This window comes from Tympanuchus pallidicinctus, unplaced genomic scaffold (assembly GCF_026119805.1).
Source record: "Tympanuchus pallidicinctus isolate F22 unplaced genomic scaffold, pur_lepc_1.0 scaffold6, whole genome shotgun sequence".
Classification (NCBI taxonomy): domain Eukaryota; kingdom Metazoa; phylum Chordata; class Aves; order Galliformes; family Phasianidae; genus Tympanuchus; species Tympanuchus pallidicinctus.
Window position 1 is genome coordinate 41,514,386 of NW_026294780.1, and position 19,651 is coordinate 41,534,036.

At 39.8% G+C, this 19,651-nt stretch overlaps 2 protein-coding genes across 4 annotated transcripts in view; one reads left to right on the forward strand and one right to left on the reverse strand.

The window, feature by feature from the left end:
• NAA16 (N-alpha-acetyltransferase 16, NatA auxiliary subunit) overlaps positions 1-19,651 on the forward strand; it is a 366,631-nt gene that overhangs the window by 168,348 nt on the left and 178,632 nt on the right. The window lies entirely within an intron of this gene.
• VWA8 (von Willebrand factor A domain containing 8) overlaps positions 1-19,651 on the reverse strand; it is a 174,965-nt gene that overhangs the window by 56,596 nt on the left and 98,718 nt on the right. For all 3 annotated transcript variants that reach the window (XM_052705551.1, XM_052705550.1, XM_052705552.1), the window contains 7 exons: positions 19,197-19,272; positions 18,400-18,535; positions 17,186-17,305; positions 15,116-15,321; positions 5,718-5,869; positions 1,371-1,479; positions 321-459 (listed from right to left, as the gene is read on the reverse strand). In XM_052705551.1, the coding sequence (XP_052561511.1) occupies positions 321-459; positions 1,371-1,479; positions 5,718-5,869; positions 15,116-15,321; positions 17,186-17,305; positions 18,400-18,535; positions 19,197-19,272 (938 nt within the window). The remainder of the gene's footprint in view (positions 1-320; positions 460-1,370; positions 1,480-5,717; positions 5,870-15,115; positions 15,322-17,185; positions 17,306-18,399; positions 18,536-19,196; positions 19,273-19,651) is intronic.

The following is a 19,651-nucleotide window of genomic DNA, read 5'->3' on the forward strand; positions in this document are numbered from 1 at the left end:
CCATTTAGATATTTATAAGCATTGATAAGATCCCCTCTCAGTCTTCTCCAGGCTGAACTGTCCCAGGTCTTTTCTATACTCCAAGTCCTAGTATTATTCCTGTAGTCATTTGCAAACAAACCCATAAATATTAACTACTGAACATACACTGAATTGTTGTTTTTACCCTTAGAATCACATTTTATTGTTCTTCATTCTGTCACTGGCCATCAGCAGGCATTTATGATGTCAACAGTCCAACTCTTCTTCATCTCCAGGATATTTCCTGTATCTGTGACACTGGGGACCATTACAATAGTTAATTGTATTTCTTACTTCACCTTTTGTGACAGTGACATCGCAAACAAGGTTAGTTTCATCCAAAGGCAGTGCCCAATAAGCAAGTTCTTCTGTGAAGATGAGTGACCGGGCTTCATGTCGTTCCAGTGGAAATCCTTGAATATTTAAGTACACAGGGCCCTGAAACAAACAGTAATGAGGGCTTGCTAAAATAATTTGCTTACTATTTGGTATTAAAATCTAGAAGCCTTCTTCAAAACCATTAATACAAATAACATCAGAAACAGATTAATGGCAGGGAAGGAGAAATGCTTTTCTGCAAGCTATCTGAATGTTCATGCTGTCATTTTCTTTGCAGTATAGCAACCGTCACGCCTCCCTTTTTAGTAGGTTGGTTTGCAACCATTATTGCTGAACGGTCTGAGGGCAGTATCACATTCTGATAAAATTCAACCATACAAGGGAAAAAGACATCAGAATATATTTTTTGTCCCAAAGAAGTTCAATGGCAACTTCTTGTTTTATAAATTCCACATCGAATTAGTAGTTTGGGGTTTTCCCTTACTGTTGCAGTAATTACTGAAGTTATGCCAAGTGCTCAAAGCTGAAAAGGACTTTAAAGCTTCGGCTGCAGGCCAAATTGTACCAAAGTTTCAGATTCAATCCTGGCAATGCCAAAGACCTTTAAGAATTCAGCTGTGTGTAAAATAAATGCAGAAAGAAGCTTTCTTTTCAGTCTCTGATCTTATCCAAAAAACTGAGGTCTGGGGGCTGAAGGCAACCACCTCCAAGCATCCAAACCAACTGCAGAGTTCTTTCAAATATGATATTTTCACTGTCCTTATAAGTAGCTCTTTTCAAGAACTTCTGAGCAAACGTAGCGATTTTTAAAGGGCAGCCTACACTCTGAGGGTGAGGTACACATAACAGTTCATTTTTCAAGTCAGCATTAAAAAGCATCAGCAGGTAACAAGGATCAAACTTTGCATATGCTCTTTTTCCTAAAGAAACTACACTTGAGATTCTTCACATCCCAATACATAAAAAGAGTGCTGTATAAAAAAATAAAAAGAAAGAAGAAAGAGACAAACCTTTACATCTATTTTTTGAGTTTCTGTGGGACACAGCAGTTTCTGTTGTGCATTCCCCGGCTGATCAATTTTCCAGTAGCCCATAAATTTATGATCTGGTAATGGCAGTCTGTCAAACAATGTAGGAACAAACGTATTTTTATATTCATTAACCAGCAACTGATATGGAATAAATCATTTAAATAACAGCATTCTTCCAACTTGTCATATTTGAAGGTTTTCCTGCACAAAATGCTTCCTCACTAAAACATGTCATTTCTTTCATGTTTTAAATCACAAAAATCATAGAATCATAGAATGGCCTGGGTTGAAAAGGACTGTAATGACCCTCCCATTTCAACCCCCCTGCTATGTGCAGGGTCACCAACCACCAGACCAGGCTGCCCAGAGAATTTAGCCTTCTGGAATACTAATAACGTCACAACCTGAACAGCATGATAAAAGAAGGAATCTTTCACATAATATGGTCTCAGATGAAACACTCTTCCATTCTGAATTATCTAGGGCATGTAGCAAAATACATCCAAGCCATCTCTTGCTTTGCTGTACTCGAGTCAGGCAGGATGTGATAGTACTGCTTCAAGGGACTATTGCAAGTAACACGCCCCTCTAAAAACAGTAAACTAAGCAGAGTAAACACTGTGAAAAGTTAACTATGCAATAAATGCATATTAAATGCAATAAATGCAGTTTTGCCACTGCTCACATGGACATAGGCAATGTAATACAAACGTGAGAGCATGCCACTGCCTTCAGCAGCCTACAGGATTGGCATACCCTTCTTTGAGAGCCTCTGTTGGTTTCCCTGGTCTAAGTTCTTTATTTCTCTGCATTTTACTTAGGGAAGAAACACACAGGCTACAGCAAAATCATTTATAAAGGAAAAGAAAATGCTGGCATACGACAAAGTAGCTTGACAGCTGAACAGGGACATTTTCTCTAGTGATTTGCAGCCACTAAAAGCAGTTTGACTTTGTTGATAGGCATGAATGCATTCAAGCTAGTGAACTTATCGCTTTTGGTTTCTTTTATTTAGGATCTGTTGCTCCTAAAGAGACCTATCAAAACTGCATTCTGTATTACAAGCACTCGCACATTATTGTACAGCTACATAACTTGGCAAGAGAACAGAAGACATTCCCTCTCCCTTGCTATAAATATCTCTGAAGTCTATTTTAAGGAAGTTCACTTAGACTGTTAAAAGCCTGTGCTTGGTCTCCTATGCCCCATTTGATGATGCTTGTTCCTACTGTTAAAATTATTTCCCCTCTCCCCTCCAACCTGGCCACTCTAAACATAAGTCATTAGTTTTTCTTCCCCTTGATACTCTTTCCAGAACAAGGAGAAATCTCAAAAAAATTTTTTAGGATGACATCTGAATCCTGGCCAATTTTGGTACTATTTTTTTCACTGAGAACGTAAGGAAAAAGTGAAGGAATGAACATTAATATCCTCTATTCATTCCAACTCACGCAGGAAAGACGCATTAACATTTCTGACTGGCATACAGCAAACCTCAAGCAACCTGGATAAGGCAGCACCCACAGGGAGGCAGTCACTCCATCTCCATCCCCATTCTGAGCATGGACAATGTGCCAAGGCAGTTAGATAGCCAAAGACATTGCATTATTTGGAAACAGAAAATGGCTTGGATGTTACAGATCATATAAACACTCAGCTGCCAGCAACATACCACTGGGGCACGTAATGAGGAAAGGGTATTTAATTATTTCCCTCATTCAGTCAAAGACCCAGCAGAATATTCACTGCCTGTTTGTGGCCTATTTATAGAATCATAGGATTTATGAATATTAATGGGTAGCAATGTTTAAACATTGATTTTATTTGTGTTGCAATCAGCAATAGCTCCTTCCTGTTATCTCAATGGAATATCAGCTTCCGCAAGAATATGGATTCAGTTTTTAATTCCTTATACATTACTCTCATGTACAACATCCTAGAAATCAACAGGTTCACTAATAATTGTGAGCACTTATTACATTTTAAAACAAAACAGATGTTAATAACCAGCTCTAACTGAATACTCTGTTTTATACAGCAACAGAATTACAGATTGCATTCTCAAAGAAATAAAACATTTCCATTCTGTTTCAGCTTCCTGGAGATTCGCTTTGCTAATGGTTTTCTTCCCTGAGGAAAATTTATTTCTCCTTTCTCCCAGATTTTTGAGGTTTTGCTCTCTTCCCTGCTCCTGAATGATTTAGCTTCTCTGGAGAGCAGCCCAAGCCATCACGAACAGCAAAGAGAAGGGAGAGGTAGATCAGAATTTAGGAATAAAACATAAAACAGAACTCATAAAACAAAGTTCCTCTGTCAAGAAAAATAGGGCCTGACAACGCTACTTCATTCCATCTCACTGCACAGAAAACTGGTCTAAGAAAATCTAGAAGAAGCTGGTGGCACAAAAGGTCTTAGAGCCTGTCTGCTTTCTGATGGTTTTCAGAAGTGAGGGTACAGAAGGGCTGGGGCAACACAACCACACTAGAGACGTGGGCACATCTGAACAGTTATCCTCTACTGAACATACATGATATGTTGTTGTGATGTTCAAGGCCAGGTTGGATGGGGCCCTGGGCAGCCTGGTCTAGTATTAAATGGAAAGGTTGGTGGCCCTGCCTGCAGCAGGGGGGTTGGAACTTCATGATCCTTGAGCTCCCTTCCAACCCAGGCCATTCTGTGATGCTATGATATGCGTTGAAGTAGGGAGACTATTTTCTTTTCCCAGGACTTGCAGGTAATGACTAAGTTTTGAAAATAACTTGAAGCGACAGTGCTAATAAAAAGATTCATAAGGCACTTCTGCCCCTCTGCAGTTTTTCAAATGAATTAAATGAACCAAATGTTTCTTATATAAAGGGCGGACAGAAAACTATGGAAACGGCACCAGTGGCAAAAAGCAGAGAAACAGAGATCTGATGGGTGTACAAAAATGCAGTGGATCATTAAGAACTGCACTGAAACACCACTGCTATTTCCAGTAATGTACAGAACAACCCTCAATTTATGCTTTCCACAAAAGCTAGAAAGTTTATAGAGCAGAAAAAACACACGACAGGCTGCAGTAATGTTGTTAGGAAGCCATGTTCTAATGAATTATTCCTAGACACTTCTTTCATTATGGTTCTGGTCGATGTTTGTAGGTTAAGGAAAAGCTAGAAATATTCTGATGTTTATTTGCTCCTGGTTTTACATCCTGGTTTTCTTTAAGATCGCTGCTGTCCATGAAATGGTTACATACGAAGACAGTTTAGAAAGGGTGAGGGGCACAGGACTTATGGTTGATGTGACAATTCTACATAAAACTATTATTTAACTTGATTTTGTTCATACACAGCAGTCTGAGGGGAGACAAACTGTCAAAAGATTATTCTTGGGCAACCTCTGATGCAGGAAAACTTCTCAAAGTACCAATATAATTAAAGTGATAGCGACATGCACACGTATAGAATGATTCCTAGAGCTTGGGCATTTGCTTGCACACACTACATATGTATTTTTGTAGATCCATTTATGAGTATCAAAAACAAAATCCCAACAACACTGAAGACAACCCATTATTTTTTATACTGATTTAGGGGATAAGTAACAGGACAAAAGCTTATCAGAATCACAGAATGGCCTGGGTTGAAAAGGACCACAGTGATCATCTGGTTTCAACTCCCTGCTGTGTGCAGGGTCACCAACCTCCAGACCAGGCTGCCCAGAGCCACATCCAGCCTGGTCTTGAATGCCTCCAGGGATGGGGCATCCACAACCTCTTGGGCAACCTGTTCCAGTGCATCACCACCCTCTGAGTGAAAAAATTCATCCTAATATCTAACCTAAATCTCTCCTGTCTCAGTTTAAAACCATTCCCCCTTGTCCTATCACTATCCACCCTTGTAAACAGTCGGTTCCTGGTCCTGTTTATACACTCCCTTCAAGTACTGGAAGGTCTCCCAGGAGCCTTCTCTTCTCCAAGCTAAACAAGCCCAGATTCCTCAAGCTTTTTTTCGTAGGAGAGGTGCTCCATCCCTCTGAAGCTTGTTGCCATTCAATTAAAAACACAGGAGAAGAAACAAATATTTCCCTTTATTAATATATGTCTGTTTGCCACACAAACTATGAATACGTACATGGACATTAAGTAAAGACTAAATATTAGTAAAAAGCAAACAGTCTATCATGAAGAAATTTCAATTACTGTAGACATAGAAACTTAAAGCAGAGGAGTACTTCAAGTATTTCAGGTTGGTTTAAAATCAGTTAGCAGCAGCAAGTTAACACGACAGAACAAGTGATCATGAGAGACATGTCTTCTTAAAATGTATCTTATGTTACTCTTACTCCTTGGCCAGCTGTACATTGGTTGGTTTTGCTCCAATAGGTATCCCATGTTTGTGCAAAGTGCTGGTTAAAATTTCACGCATTTCGTTGTTGTAGGAGTCGAAGTCAAACACATTTCGAACAACGTTTGCCAGTCCTTCAGTTGGGAATTTCTGTAAAGGAGCAAAGTCCCAGATTTATTTTACTGAATACTTTGTTAATAGTTCTAACAGAAACTCTGCTTAACTTATGCAAAGGATCAAGAAATATTTTCAATAAATTTCTGGAATAAAAGAAGGTACGTTGCTTCAAGTCAGAGTGAAGTTCATGATACTAAACCTGAATTAAACAAAGAGATAGGAGACAGTTAGTTAGATAATCATTTGCACTCATGTTTTGAAGAATCATTTTTGTTACACACATCACAAGGTGGCCTAATTGTTCAAATACAAAATTAAACACAGCATGTATTTTTAAATTTGGAACTGCTAACTGGAAAGTTCTGACACAAATACATATATTCATGCACTCAACTGTATAATTTATTTAAGAATTCTGATTCTCGGTGTTGAATATGGAAAAGCAGAAGATGCATTGCTTGCTTACTAAAGATAACCTTAGGTTGTGATGGATGTCAGTGGAAATAGACACTGAAGATGGACAAGCTTTTATTTAATTATGGAAAATCCTACCTGAAATGTATACAGAAAGAAAACAGTTCTATCAAATTTTATTTAGGATTTCCAACAGAGAAAGTGCTAACTATTGCGACTGAACGGCACTTTTGATTTAAGGACAGTGTTCTCTTCCAGGTTTAAGAACTGCCCCTCACACCTTTTAATTATTGCCGTTCTGCCAGAAGAAAACACATTTTTCTGCTCCCATTTCCCACCAAGACCTAGAATCCAGTAAGACTTCTTCACTGATTGAACTCATGTAGCAGGAACACACTGAAAAGCAGAAAGCTTTTTCAGGGCCTTCAGAAGGCCCTATAGGCAGCTTAGCACTTCTGAAAATTGTTACCAAATGCTTCATCTGTACTTGCACTGGTTTTTGAAACTCCTATAGCACACACGTACCTGTTCGCCAATAAATTAAGGCAGCTTGAAGTAAACGTATATTTTTATGCATGCTGCCATAATTTCAAGCTTAAATAACCTTATTTTTAAAGGCACATGAAGGTATTTTAAACAGAATACAAATTATCCAAAATTTAGATTTCATCTATCATTGACAAAAACAGCTGCTGTTTAAGCTGTACACATTAACACATCTAAATCACTGAGCCTTTCACACACGTTCTTATTCATGTAGGATGCAAATGGAACAAATCAATTTAAAAGAATTAAAAAAAACACCTGAACTACTATATCTCCTAGAACTTTACCTCCTAACAGCTTTATTTCTAGGTATATGCAGCTGAAATCTTGATTGTTTTTTTCCCATCGGCAAGCAATGGCTGCTACAAAAGCAACTTGAAAAAAAATGTTATAACACACATCACTGAAATGTATAACAGCATTTTAATAAAAGCTGCTGAGTCCTAAAAGAAATAAAAACTAAAACAGAAGAACAGATTTTTTTCATGAACTCTTAATCATACCTCATCATTACTGGGGATTTTAATATTTTCCCAAATGAAGAAATACATGACTTCTTAAATATCAGAGTCAAGCAACACTAAATTTAGCTAGCTATTGTGGTACAACTGAATACCACTGCTAGAAATAGGCTTGTACAAAACCTTTTTTTTAATCTATGGTATACATGCCACAGAATATTTCAGTTACTAGCACTGGTACAAAAGTATACTGAACTATATGCTGCTTTTTAATCCTACCCATGAGGAAGCTATTAGAAGTTCTGCATTATCACAGCTTAGCAAAATACAGTTGGTATATGATAATGTTTAAAATGTTCATTCCTTACCAAACAAGACAGATTCTCGGATTATGACCAATGCTGTGGTTTCTTTGTTATTCTCTTCTCATTGCAGAGCAGAACCAACAACCTCACACCAAGATACCTTGTTTACTCACCACCCACCCTTTCACCTGCCCTGCACAAGATGATGAAGAAGCCTAGGTGACATGCCTCAAATAGCAGCCTCCAAATGTTTCTGTATTTCTCTGAATCACTGTGTAAAATTCTGACATCAGTATCATAGAACCATAGAAAAAGACCACAATGATCATGTAGTTTCAACCGCCCTGCTATGTGCAGGGTCGCCAACCATCAGACCAGGCTGCCCAGAGCCACATCCAGCCTGGCCCTGAAGGCCTCCAGGGATGGGGCATCTTATGGAGCAGATTGTCTTGAGGGAGATCACGTGGCATGTGCAGGACAACAGGGGGATTCAGGCCCAACCAGCACGGGTTCACAAAGGGCAGGTCCTGTGTGACCAACCTGATCTTCTATGATCTAGTGACCCACTTGGTAGACAAGGGAAAGGCTGCTTGATGTAGTCTACCTAGACTTCAGCAAAGCCTTTGACACTGTCACCCACAGCATTCTCCTATAGAATCTGACAGCCCGTGGCTTGGACAGATGCACTCTTGGCTGAATAAGGAACTGGCTGGAAGGCCGGGCCCAGAGAGCGGTCATGAATGGAGTTAAATCCAGCCGGTGACTGGTCACAAGTTGTGCTCCCCAAGGGTTGGTGCTGGGGCCTGTCCTCTTCAATATCTTTATTGATGAGCTGGATGAGGACATTGAGTGCACCCTCAGTAAGTTTGCAGATGACACCAAGTTGGCTGGAAGTGTCAATCTGCCTGGGGGTAGCAAGGCCCTGCAGAGGGATCTGGACAGGCTGGATAGTTGAGCTGAAGCCAACGGGATGAGGTTCAACAAGACCAAGTGCCGGGTCCTGCACTTTGGCCACAACAACCCCAGGCAATGCCAAAGGCTACAACAACCCCAGGCAGCGCTACAGGCTTGGGGCAGAGTGGCTTGGAAGACTGTGTAGAGGAAACAGACCTGGGGATATTGATTGATGCTCGGCTGAACATGAGCCAGCAGTGTGCCCACGTGGCCAAGAAGGCCAATGGCATCCTGGCTTGCATCAGGAACTGCTGTTGCCAGCAGGAGCAGGGCAGTGATTGTCCCCCTGTACTCAGCTCTGGTGAGGCTGCACGTCAAGTACTGCATCCAGTTTTGGGCCCCTCACTGCAGGAAAGACAGTGAGGCCCTGAAGCGGGTTCAAAGAAGGGCAGCAAAGCTGGTGAGGGGTCTGGAGCACAGGGCTTATGAGGAGCGGCTGAAGGAGCTGGGAATGTTCAGCCTGGAGAAGAGGAGGCTCAGGGGAGACCTCATTGCTCTCTATAACTTCCTGAAGGGAGGCTGTAGTGAGCTGGGGGTCGGCCTCTGCTCTCATGTAACTGGTGATCGGACCAGAGGGAATGGCTTCAAGCTGTGCCAGGGGAGATTTAGGCTGGACGTTAGGAAATACTGCTTCTCTGGAAGAGTGGTCAGGCACTGGAATGGGATGCCCAGGGAGGTGGTGGAGTCACCGATCTTGGAGGCTTTCAAGGAATGTTTGGATTTTGTGTTGAGGAACATGGTTAAGTGAGAACTGTTGGTGATGGGTGAATGGTTGGACTGGATGATTTTGTAGGCCTTTTCCAACCTTGGTGCTTCTGTGATTTCTGTGATCCACAACCTCCTTGGGCAACCTGCTCCAGTGCATCACCACCCTCTGTGTTGAAAACTTCCTCTTAATATCTAACCTAAACCTCTCCTGCCTCAGTTTAAAACCATTCCCTCTTGTCCTATCACTATCCACCCTTGTATCATCATCAATATCAGTATCAGTGAATTAAACCAACAGTCCTGTGTTTTCCAGTAGGACATCAAGTACAATTTATTTCATCAGTACAGCTGATTGCTGCTGCCAAAAAACCCGTTCTGAACACAAGCACTTGTAAAAAGGCCCTCCACTTCAGTTATTAAAAAATTGTAACTCTCTTGTTCCAATCAGATCAAATTCAACCCCTTTTTAATAACTGCCTGGATAACTGATTACTGAAGAAAGGCAATGACAGCTCACTTGAAGAAACTGAAGTCTGAACATTTGGGTTTAACATTTAAAAAAAAAAAAAATCATTTGGTTTCTATTGATTTTTAAAACAAGATTACTGGAGAAAATATCGATCTCTCATCAGTCTGTCTGGTTCTCGTTCATTGGTTCCTTCCCTTCGACTAACACTTCTGAGCGTTCCTTTGAGTATTTTTACGGTTTGGATTCTTTTCTATTTTTAAAAATATTAAGTGAAATAATTCTTAACATTTTTTCATTTAATTTATATACGTAATGCTTTATTTCATACAAAGCTGTGACAGAATTTGGGTGAAAGATAATTTTTTTGTGGATCCAACCTTTTTCAACCACATATATTGCTATTGTTGACTCACAAGCGTCAATAAAAAAGTAGTTTACTGGTACAAGCAGGTAATCTTATTCTACAGCACTTCTACCACTACTCTGAAAATAAAGCAACAAGTGTCTGGTATGCAGACTGTAACAAATCCAGATTATTTTTTTCAGATGTCTATTTCGTGCGACTACTACTTGCCTCTGTATGTGTTGCAAAGGCTTCAGATGGCTGTGCGTGTCCTGTACTGACAGCATCATGACACAGGCCTCACAGAATCACAGAATTGTAGGGGTTGGAAGGGACCTCCAGAGATCATCGAGTCCAACCCCCTGCCAAAGCAGGTTCCCTACAGCAGGTCACACAGGTAGGCATCCAGGCAGGTCTTGAACATCTCCAGAGAAGGAGACTCCACCACCTCCCTGGGCAGCCTGTTCCAGTGCTCCGTCACCTCACTGTAAAGAAGTTCTTGTGCACATTTGTGCGGAACTTCCTATGCTGCAGTTTCCAGCCATTTCCCCTTGTCCTGTCACCACACATTGCTGAAAACAGTCTGGCCTCACCACTCTGCCCCCCACACCTTAGATATTTATAGACCTGGATCAGGTCCCCTCTCAGTCTTCTTTTCTCAAGGCTGAACAGACCCATTTCACTCAGCCTTTCCTCATAGGAGAGATGCTCCAGGCCCTTCACCATCTTTGTGGCCCTCCGCTGGACTCTTTCCAAGAGATCCCTGTCTTTTTTGTACTGGGGAGCCCAGAACTGGATGCAGTGCTCCAGATGAGGCCTCACCAGGGCAGAGTAGAGGGGGAGGATCACCTCCCTCGACCTGCTGGCCACGCTCTTTTTAATGCACCCCAGGATGCCATTGGCCCTCTTGGCCACAAGGGCACACTGCTGGCTCATGGCCAACCTGTCATCCACCAGGACACCCAGGTCCCTTTCCGCAGGGCTCCCCTCCAGCAGCTCATCCCCCAACCTGTACTGGTGCATGCAATTATTCCTCCCCAGATGCAAGACTCTACACTTGCTTTTGTTAAACCTCATCCGGTTTTTTTCTGCCCAGCTCTCCAGCCTGTCCAGGTCTTGCTGAATGGCAGCACAGCCTTCAGGCTGTCAGCCAATCCTCCCAACTTCGTATCATCAGCAAACTTGCTGAGGGTGGCCACTATCCCCTCATCAAGGTCACTGATGAAGATGTTGAACAAGACCGGACCCATCACCGACCCCTGAGGAACACCGCTGGTTACAGGCCTCCAACCAGACTCTGCACCACCAACGACGACCCTCTGTGCTCTGCCAGTCAGCCAGTTCTCAACCCACCTCACTGTCCACTCATCTATCCCACACTTCCTCAACTTTGTTATAAGGATGTCGTGGGGGACAGTATCAAATGCCCTGCTGAAATCAAGGAGACTACATCCACTGCTCTCCCTTTTACAGTAGGCATCATCTACTGCCAGGAAAAGCAGCTTGCCTTTTCATTCACAGAGACATAAATTTCAGACTGTTTCTCTCTGCCACATAGCTACTGATTCTGATTAAGCCAGCGGAAACCTCATTATCTTTGGTAACTGGTAACTAAGATTCAATGTAGTTGGCCAAAAGGATAAAAAGCATGTGTTGTGTGTAGAGCTGCACAGACAGAAAAGGATGTAAGTGGATGTGATAAACCTGGCTTCCATCTGAGATCAGATGAACAGAAAAAAATGTATTAAGCACCTGCTATCTTAGCACAAGAGCTTACTGGAGAGGCTTAAAAGACTAATGTAGGCTTCAGGGTCAGAAGGCACCTTACACATTTACCACTCAAAAACTGTTACTCTATTGTCTGCGAACAGAAATCAATCTCAGATACAAACAAGAAAGAAGGCAAAGTAAGAAAAACTAACTAACTAAATACCTCAAATTGAGAAAAATCTCAATAGACTTGGTAGAAAAGCCATTTCTACTTTACTATTTGGACAAATATGAGTTGCTTGATTAACATCTACCAGAGACATCGGGTGACTGGACTCTGCATAAGAACATACAAAAGATCTAGTGAAAGCCTGTAGATCAGTTGGTGCAGAAGCAGTCATAGTATATAACACTAGCAGTTAAGGGCAGCATATGGAGCTTCTGGGTTTGCCCATAAGCCACTATTAGCATCAACAATTCTGACATTTGACACGTGCTGACAGTTGCAAGTGAGTGAGACAAAAAAGGTATCTTTAGGCTACCTGCCATCTAGAGCTACAAGACTCAAATTCTCTATACAATTAGCAGGAAGAAATAGGTGCAATAACCAAGACAGGCAGTTGGAGTAGACAGTCTGCAGTTACAGGTCTTCAGATAGCTTGATATCTCAACCTTCACAAAAAGACTCCACAAAAACAAATAAAAAAAAATCAAGCCATTTCTTAAGAAAAAAATTAGCATAGAAGCAATGCATATGAATGCAATCTAGACTACAACTAAATTACTATGGGTTACCTATTTGCATAATATTTACAGGAAAATGCCCTTGTAAACTACACTGTAGAAACAATCCTGTATGTTGAAGGCCCATCAGATTAGCCTAATGTTTACATATTGATGTCACAGCAATCAGAATGTTCTCTTAATCAACAAGTTCTGATGCTATGATGCCCACTCAGATAACAGTAATCAACCATAATTTTTTTCTCTGAAATATCCAATTCTTTTTTACCAGATGAAAGAAAAAAAAAATACCACCCTAAAATTATGTGAAAGAAACCAACACAATAGTACAATAAAATTGTGACTGTGGAACGGTTGTAACAACATGACTAACTTCCCTCCTTCCTTCCTTCGGACCAGCAATTTCATTGACTCATTTCCCTCCTTCCTCTTTCTTCTCTACCTGAAGACCTAAAAGCTTTTTACTTGGAATAAACAGTATGTTTATATTCACTGCTTACATTTGGCTAGCCCCAACCTTTTTGTCATGCAGACTGAAAAACAAGTTACAGTAAACAGAATTTTGCAACCTTTCAAAGAGACCAGGATCTTGAAAACTAATGCCATAGAAAAAAATCAAAGCTGCAAGATGAAGATTTATTTGGACATTTACACTTGACTTTGAGTGAAGTAAAAACCAGCAAACAGGGATCTTCCTCACTGATCTGTGCCCAATGCCCAGTTTGATATGTCCACATTTATCTACTTAGTTGAAGGTGACAGAAGCAGAGAATAATTGTCCTTAAGACAATCAGCAGTGCAGCTCTTCCATTCTTCAACAATATGAGAAAGAAAAAATAATTAAGCCCATATGTTTCAGCGTCAGTTGGCAACTCTAGATTACTTGAAGATAGAAGATGGATGGATGGAACGCTGGAAAGCACAACAAAGAGTTCATTTAACATAAGCTTTTCAGCAGCCCTCTTACTCTTCCTCATGAGTGTAATTTTTCCATTCTCACTTCTGTTCTTATTTCAGATGTAAGTGTGTAACGGACATCAGTAATACTACCAACACGCACTCCTATCAGTTTGGAAAGAAAATACCTATCAATTGCTATTGGAGCCTCATAAAGTATTTTGCTTACATACTTATTTGGATGGACTACTCGCTTTTAGTGTAAAAAGCTGGTCTCCCTCCTGTTTATAAGTTCCCTTTAAGTACTGAAAGGACGCAATGAGTTCTCCTTGGAGCCTTTTCTTCCCAGGCTGAACAAGCCCAGCTGCCTCAGCCTTTTTTCATAGGAGAGGTGCTCCAGACCTCTGATCATCTTCATGGCCTGAAGCCATGGACTTCACTCCAACAACTCCGCATCTTCCTTGTGCTGGGGGCTCCAGGTCCAAACGTAGTGCTGCAAATGGGACCTCATGAAGGCAGAGCAGAGGAGAACAATCACTCCTTTGCCTTGCTGGCCACCCCTCTTTCGATGCAGCCCCGGATCATGTTGGTCTTCTGGGCTGCAAGCATACATTTCTTGCTCATATCCAGTTTCCTCACCCTGCTGGCCATCTCTCTTTTCATGTAGCCCAGGATACAATTGGCTTTCTGAGATGTAAGCCCGTCAGATCCCAAGGACTTGTGCACCCTGAGTTTCCTTAGATGGTCTTGAACTTGATGTACCTCTACAGTGGGCTGTTCTTCTCCCAGTCCCTGCCTTTGGATGCTGTGAGTTGGATGTTATGGCTAAAGCATTTGCCTATAAAGGCAAAAAAGCTGCTGAGTATCTCAGAATTCTTTGTTAGTTCTTAACAAACACAAAAGCAGAATTCAACCATACTATACCAGTGTTAAACAAAGGAACAGTTGGTCAAAGAATGCATGATATATTTTCTATTTGCACTAAATCCATTAACATTTCCACTATGCTTTTTAAATCTAGGATTCAGTAATTCAGGAAATACTCTATAAACCACCAAGTTATCTGCTTTTTGATTACAAACAGAAAATAACAGCACTACCATTTAAGAGGTCACTGAGATATTTTATAGTTCAAATACAGTCAAAATCTATCCTTCAATTCATAAAGATACAAGTCAGAATCTACCATAAACTTAAAAATAATAAAATAATAATAATTACATTAGAATTTAAGATTTTGCATTTAAAATGCGTGTAGGAAGCTATCACAGTTCCTAAGTATCTGTCAGCAAAGTCATTATTCATGTAATGTCTTCCTTAGACAAATTCCATCTGTCGCATATTACTGTTGTGCAACAGAGTCTTGTTTCCAACTTGGGAAATGAATAAAAACAAAAATCCCATATAGCATAAAGTGCACAGCTACATTCTTTTTCAAGTATTCTATGCTAAGCTGGCATAATACAGGCTAGTATGAAGCTGTGTACTATATTCACTTAACATTTTCTTACATCAAACATAACAAAAACAGAATCACAGGTATTCTGTACGTCTATATATGCTTAGTACATTTATGATCCTTATCCTGAACATCCTAGCATTACTAAGCTTTCAAAATGCAAGCCTTCTCTTAAATGAATTATAAATCCATGAACAATACTGGTATCTTTTTCTACAAGTATTAGAAATTTAATAGTGATAAAGTCAACAAGTTCTGATGTACTGTACCTGCAAATGCTTCACAATATTCACAACTTCTCTAGTTGAATAGGGATAGTTGATAATTCCTTGGTCAGCTAAACTCCTCAGCTCTCCAAAAGCAGCCACTAATTTCTGAAGAATGGGCTCTGGAACATCAGGACCATACTGTCGAAGCATAGCCAGCTCAGACTGCGGCTTAGGATTATCAACAGCATGGCAACTAAAGATGTCCCCTAATAGAAAAAATAAACAACACACATTTATGGTGTTTTTATAAAGACTTGAGATGCAGCAGCTCCACTGCATTTCGTACAGGAGCTTAAATGGGAAAGCAACATATCGAGAGGAGACACTTTGAAAAAAGTGAAGGATCAACTTGCTGTAAAGAACATTGAGGTTTCAGGAACATGGAGATTTCTCCTGCTATTATAATATATGTGATAACAAGGGAGAAATTCACTTCAAGACGAAATACAAATCAAATGCAAAAGAAAAGAAAAAAAAAAAGCCTGAAGAAATTTGTGAGCACCTTCAAAATACCACAGAAGGCAGAGAATTCTTGATATCCAGGGATACATACCACAGCATAAACCCAAACGGGAGGTTTAGATGAAGTACTGGATTTATCTTTTCCCTCTGCCTACCTTGAAGTACGATAAGAAATACAGCAAGCTGTCCTCCACACGTATTTGCATTATGTTGATCCCAGCCACCTAATCTACAGAACTGAATTGATTTGTAAAAAAACTCAGCAGAAGCTTGATCAGATTCTGCTGAAAAAGAACTTGAGTTAAAAGCAGAAGGGTCCCTATGCTTGAAAAGCGAAATCCATCCCAAAATCTTCATTAAGCCTCTACCACGTAGGGCAAATACAATACTAGGATAATTGGTTTTGTTTAAAGGGTCAATACAGGGAGAGAGATTAGGTCATAGAAAATAAATAGGCTATAATAAGGACATCTTGGGGCAGTGTAGCTTGGTGAAAATCAGAGCCAGTGGGTCTCTGCCATGGAATGCCCACTCACACGGCTTCTGAAAAACAAAAAGCTATCATACAGAACAAGACTGGGCTTCCTCCTGCTTTTTTTGATGGTATCATTATTTCTTACTGAACAAGTATTACAGCTAGAGTTGACAGATAAAAACACATAAATTAAGGTCCCTGCCTAGAATTTAGGCTACATTGGTACTGTGGTCTGGAAGGCAATTTAACTGATAATCTAGTTGGCAACACCACCAAAGCACTGCAGAGGCCCACTTAGACTAACATTGGACTATACTTCAGACAATAAATTCTTCACTGTTCACCTTTAGGTGACATGAAAGCTTAAATTCCTGCATTTACTGTCAGATGAAGCTGTGATGAATCTCACAAATCTTATGTATCACATGATGACACAAAAGGTTTTTAGGAACTACCAGGAGGTTTTTTTTTAAAACGAGTGTGTTTTTAGAACAAAAACTTGGATGTGAAATTTGGAGAGGGTTACCTAAAACGGTGATAATTTTAGTATTTTATCAAATGTTCTGACTATAAAACTACACGCACGGAGAAGCTAATGAGGATTAAGAAGTAGATACCAATAGTATTAACACTATAAAGTTAATTGCTCCCATCTTTAGAGAGAGAAAAAAACAACATCCATCAGGCTCCTAATACTTGTATGAAACAAGACAACATCTGGCCAGTGGCTTGCAGTAAAGGAAAGAAAACTCTGAACTTTTGTGTTAACCATTGATGTCAGCTATCAACAGCTTACAGCTCATATTATTGCTACATTTACAGATACGTTCATTAACAAAAATTTCTACTGCCTTTGTCCGTATTTTATGTTAGTCCTGATCCAGTAAAACAATTCTAGTTGTACAAAGATGACTATGTATAGTTGTTAACCTCAGGGCAAGTTTCAGCACTTTTATTAATAGATCCAAATTCACATTTTTGTCTTCAAGCTGAATATAACCCCAAGCATCATAAGTAAAACAGAGTATTAATATGCATGGGGAATCCCTGCTCCAATGAAATCAAATAAAATAAAGATAGTAATTGTATTAATGAGTTCTATTGCACTTCAGCATTTAATGTGAATCACTTACCTAATGTGCCAAAAAAGTCATTACCCAAGAAAGGAAATCCAGGTCTATTTGCTAGAACTATCATTCTAAAATCAGGATGAATTGCTATGACATTTTCTCTCCCCTCTACACGAGCAGGATCTAGAAAAGAAATATAATTTATTAATTGCATATTTAAGCTTTGCAATTATTATTGAATTAGAAAAAAATGATTAGAAGATTTTATGTTTAACTTTACCAAAATGGTGATGTAAAGGGTGAAAAAAAAAAAAGTACTTTTTCTATGTTTATAACATCTGAACACAGGACTCAAAGTCCCCCTGGCTATTTCAAAAATCTGTGCAAAGCCAGAATCACATAATGTCACCCATGTGAAGGCTGAGTCCTCACCAAAATGAGTCAGATTGCCCTTGCCTGTTCCCAGCAAATATGTCTCCATTGGCACATGGACTTTGGGAATCCTTTTCCCTCCTCTAAAGTACTACAGTAAAAACTGAAACGAACTAGCAAGTTATTTAAAAAAAATGCACATCTGTAATTCATAATCACAAGCAAAACCTGTGTTATACCACGTGAGTGCTGAACAGATTGCTCCACTCACATATCTTTATTACCAAACTACAGTGTCTACTAAGTTCAAGAGGGTATTTTAAAGAGGACTTTAAAAAAAAAATCATAAAAAATACTTAGTTCTTGCAATTCTTGTGAATTAGCTCCAGCTAATTACAAAGTATCCATCTTGCAACATATCTTTAAGTAATAATAGCACACCGTTATTTTAGATGAAGACTTTAACAATTCAACCTTAGCTATACTCTTATTTTTACTACTGGATCTGATTGAGTTTTATGCCAACTATCCAGATGGGTAAAGCCAAGTTCATAATTTGGTCAAATAGATCCTTACTTCTCATTGTGAGGAGGAAATAAAGAGGTCAGGTTACTGTTTTGTTTTTAATTCCTGAGAATTCGATTCACAAGAACGCTGATTTAAGAAAGCCTTTGTGGTTATGGCAAAAGTAGCTCTAGTTTTTAAAAACAGAAATTGACATGGCATATTTCAGATTGTTCTCTACTGAAAAAAAAGACACTGTAATTTCTTTAACTACTAAGCTTTTAGCATCAAGTGCTTTTTACATTTGGACTCCTAGGGCTGCGCTTAGTAATGTAAATGATGAAAAACAGGAACATGATAAAGTTTAATATAAGTTATTAAAATGTTTTGTACCCACTTACTGGCAACAATTCGCCTTCCATCTGACAAAACCATCTCTCCACTTTCTACTAAGGTTTTTAAGATACAGGTAACATTTGTTGGTGCTTTGTCTGCTTCATCAACGACCAAAATATGTCCAAACTTCACTGCCTTTACCTGGAAGAGAAAAGAATCCAACCATCACAACTATCCAAAAATAACTGTGAGAAACTGATTAGTTGTGTGCCAGTCAGTAGTAGGAACATTCCAGTGCAAGTGATATAAGAAAGGGCATCAGAACAGGGATAATATATGACCAAATTTTAGCAGAGAGAGAAGGGAAAGAAGCTGAGACAAGAAAGGAAGGTGCTTCTGTTAACTCAGGATATGAATGGAAGTTGCCCTAGGGAGGAGGGAGGAGCCTGACTTAGACCAGGAATGACAGTAAAGTAAGCAATAGCTCACATCTAAACAGTCAGCATGAAGCTGAAAGAACTGAAGAATAACTGAAAGAGCTGTTTGGAGTAATATTTTGCAGGTAGGTGTGAGGCATTTTAGATACTGTAAAAGAGAAGCAGCAAAATACCACTGCATCAGTTAGAATGTGTCAGGTTTACTATTTACTTTCCATGCTCATTTTGGCTGTGTGCAGACCTGCTGCATTTGGCATAGAAAACACAGCAAGTGGAACCAAGGTAAAAGTTGATGAATTGTTACCACATTCACTGACTATCCTATACAAACGATTAAATCATAAGGCATTTTGTCTGAAAAGTCATCATGCTTAACTACTTGGATTAAACATTTCCAAATATACAATTCAAACGTTGCTACTGACCAGCGGTGAATCTTCATATGTAATAAGGCCATCTTTAACAGAAGGCTGTAGGGTGAGGCTTTGTACAGTGGTGTCCCTGAAATGTGGAAAAACAGGCAACATTAACTGAAACACAGAGGAAACTGAGTTACGATGAAGTGCAAAACAACTGAATGAGAACATAAACGATCTCTTTTCTAAGAGGAACAAACATCTCTACTTTTCAGAATTCTCCAGCATGATCTGAGAACGCTGTAGTAGCTCAGTGCTAGAAGATGAGTCTCCTAATCTCTGCTACAGATTATTCAGATAGAACTCATTCACTATCAACATGGGATGATAGTGACTGGACAAAGGGGAATGGTTTTAAACTGAGAGAGGAGAGGTTTAGGTTAGATATTAGGAGGAAGTTTTTCACACAGAGGGTGGTGAGGCACTGGAACAGGTTGCCCAAGGAGGCTGTGGATGCCCCATCC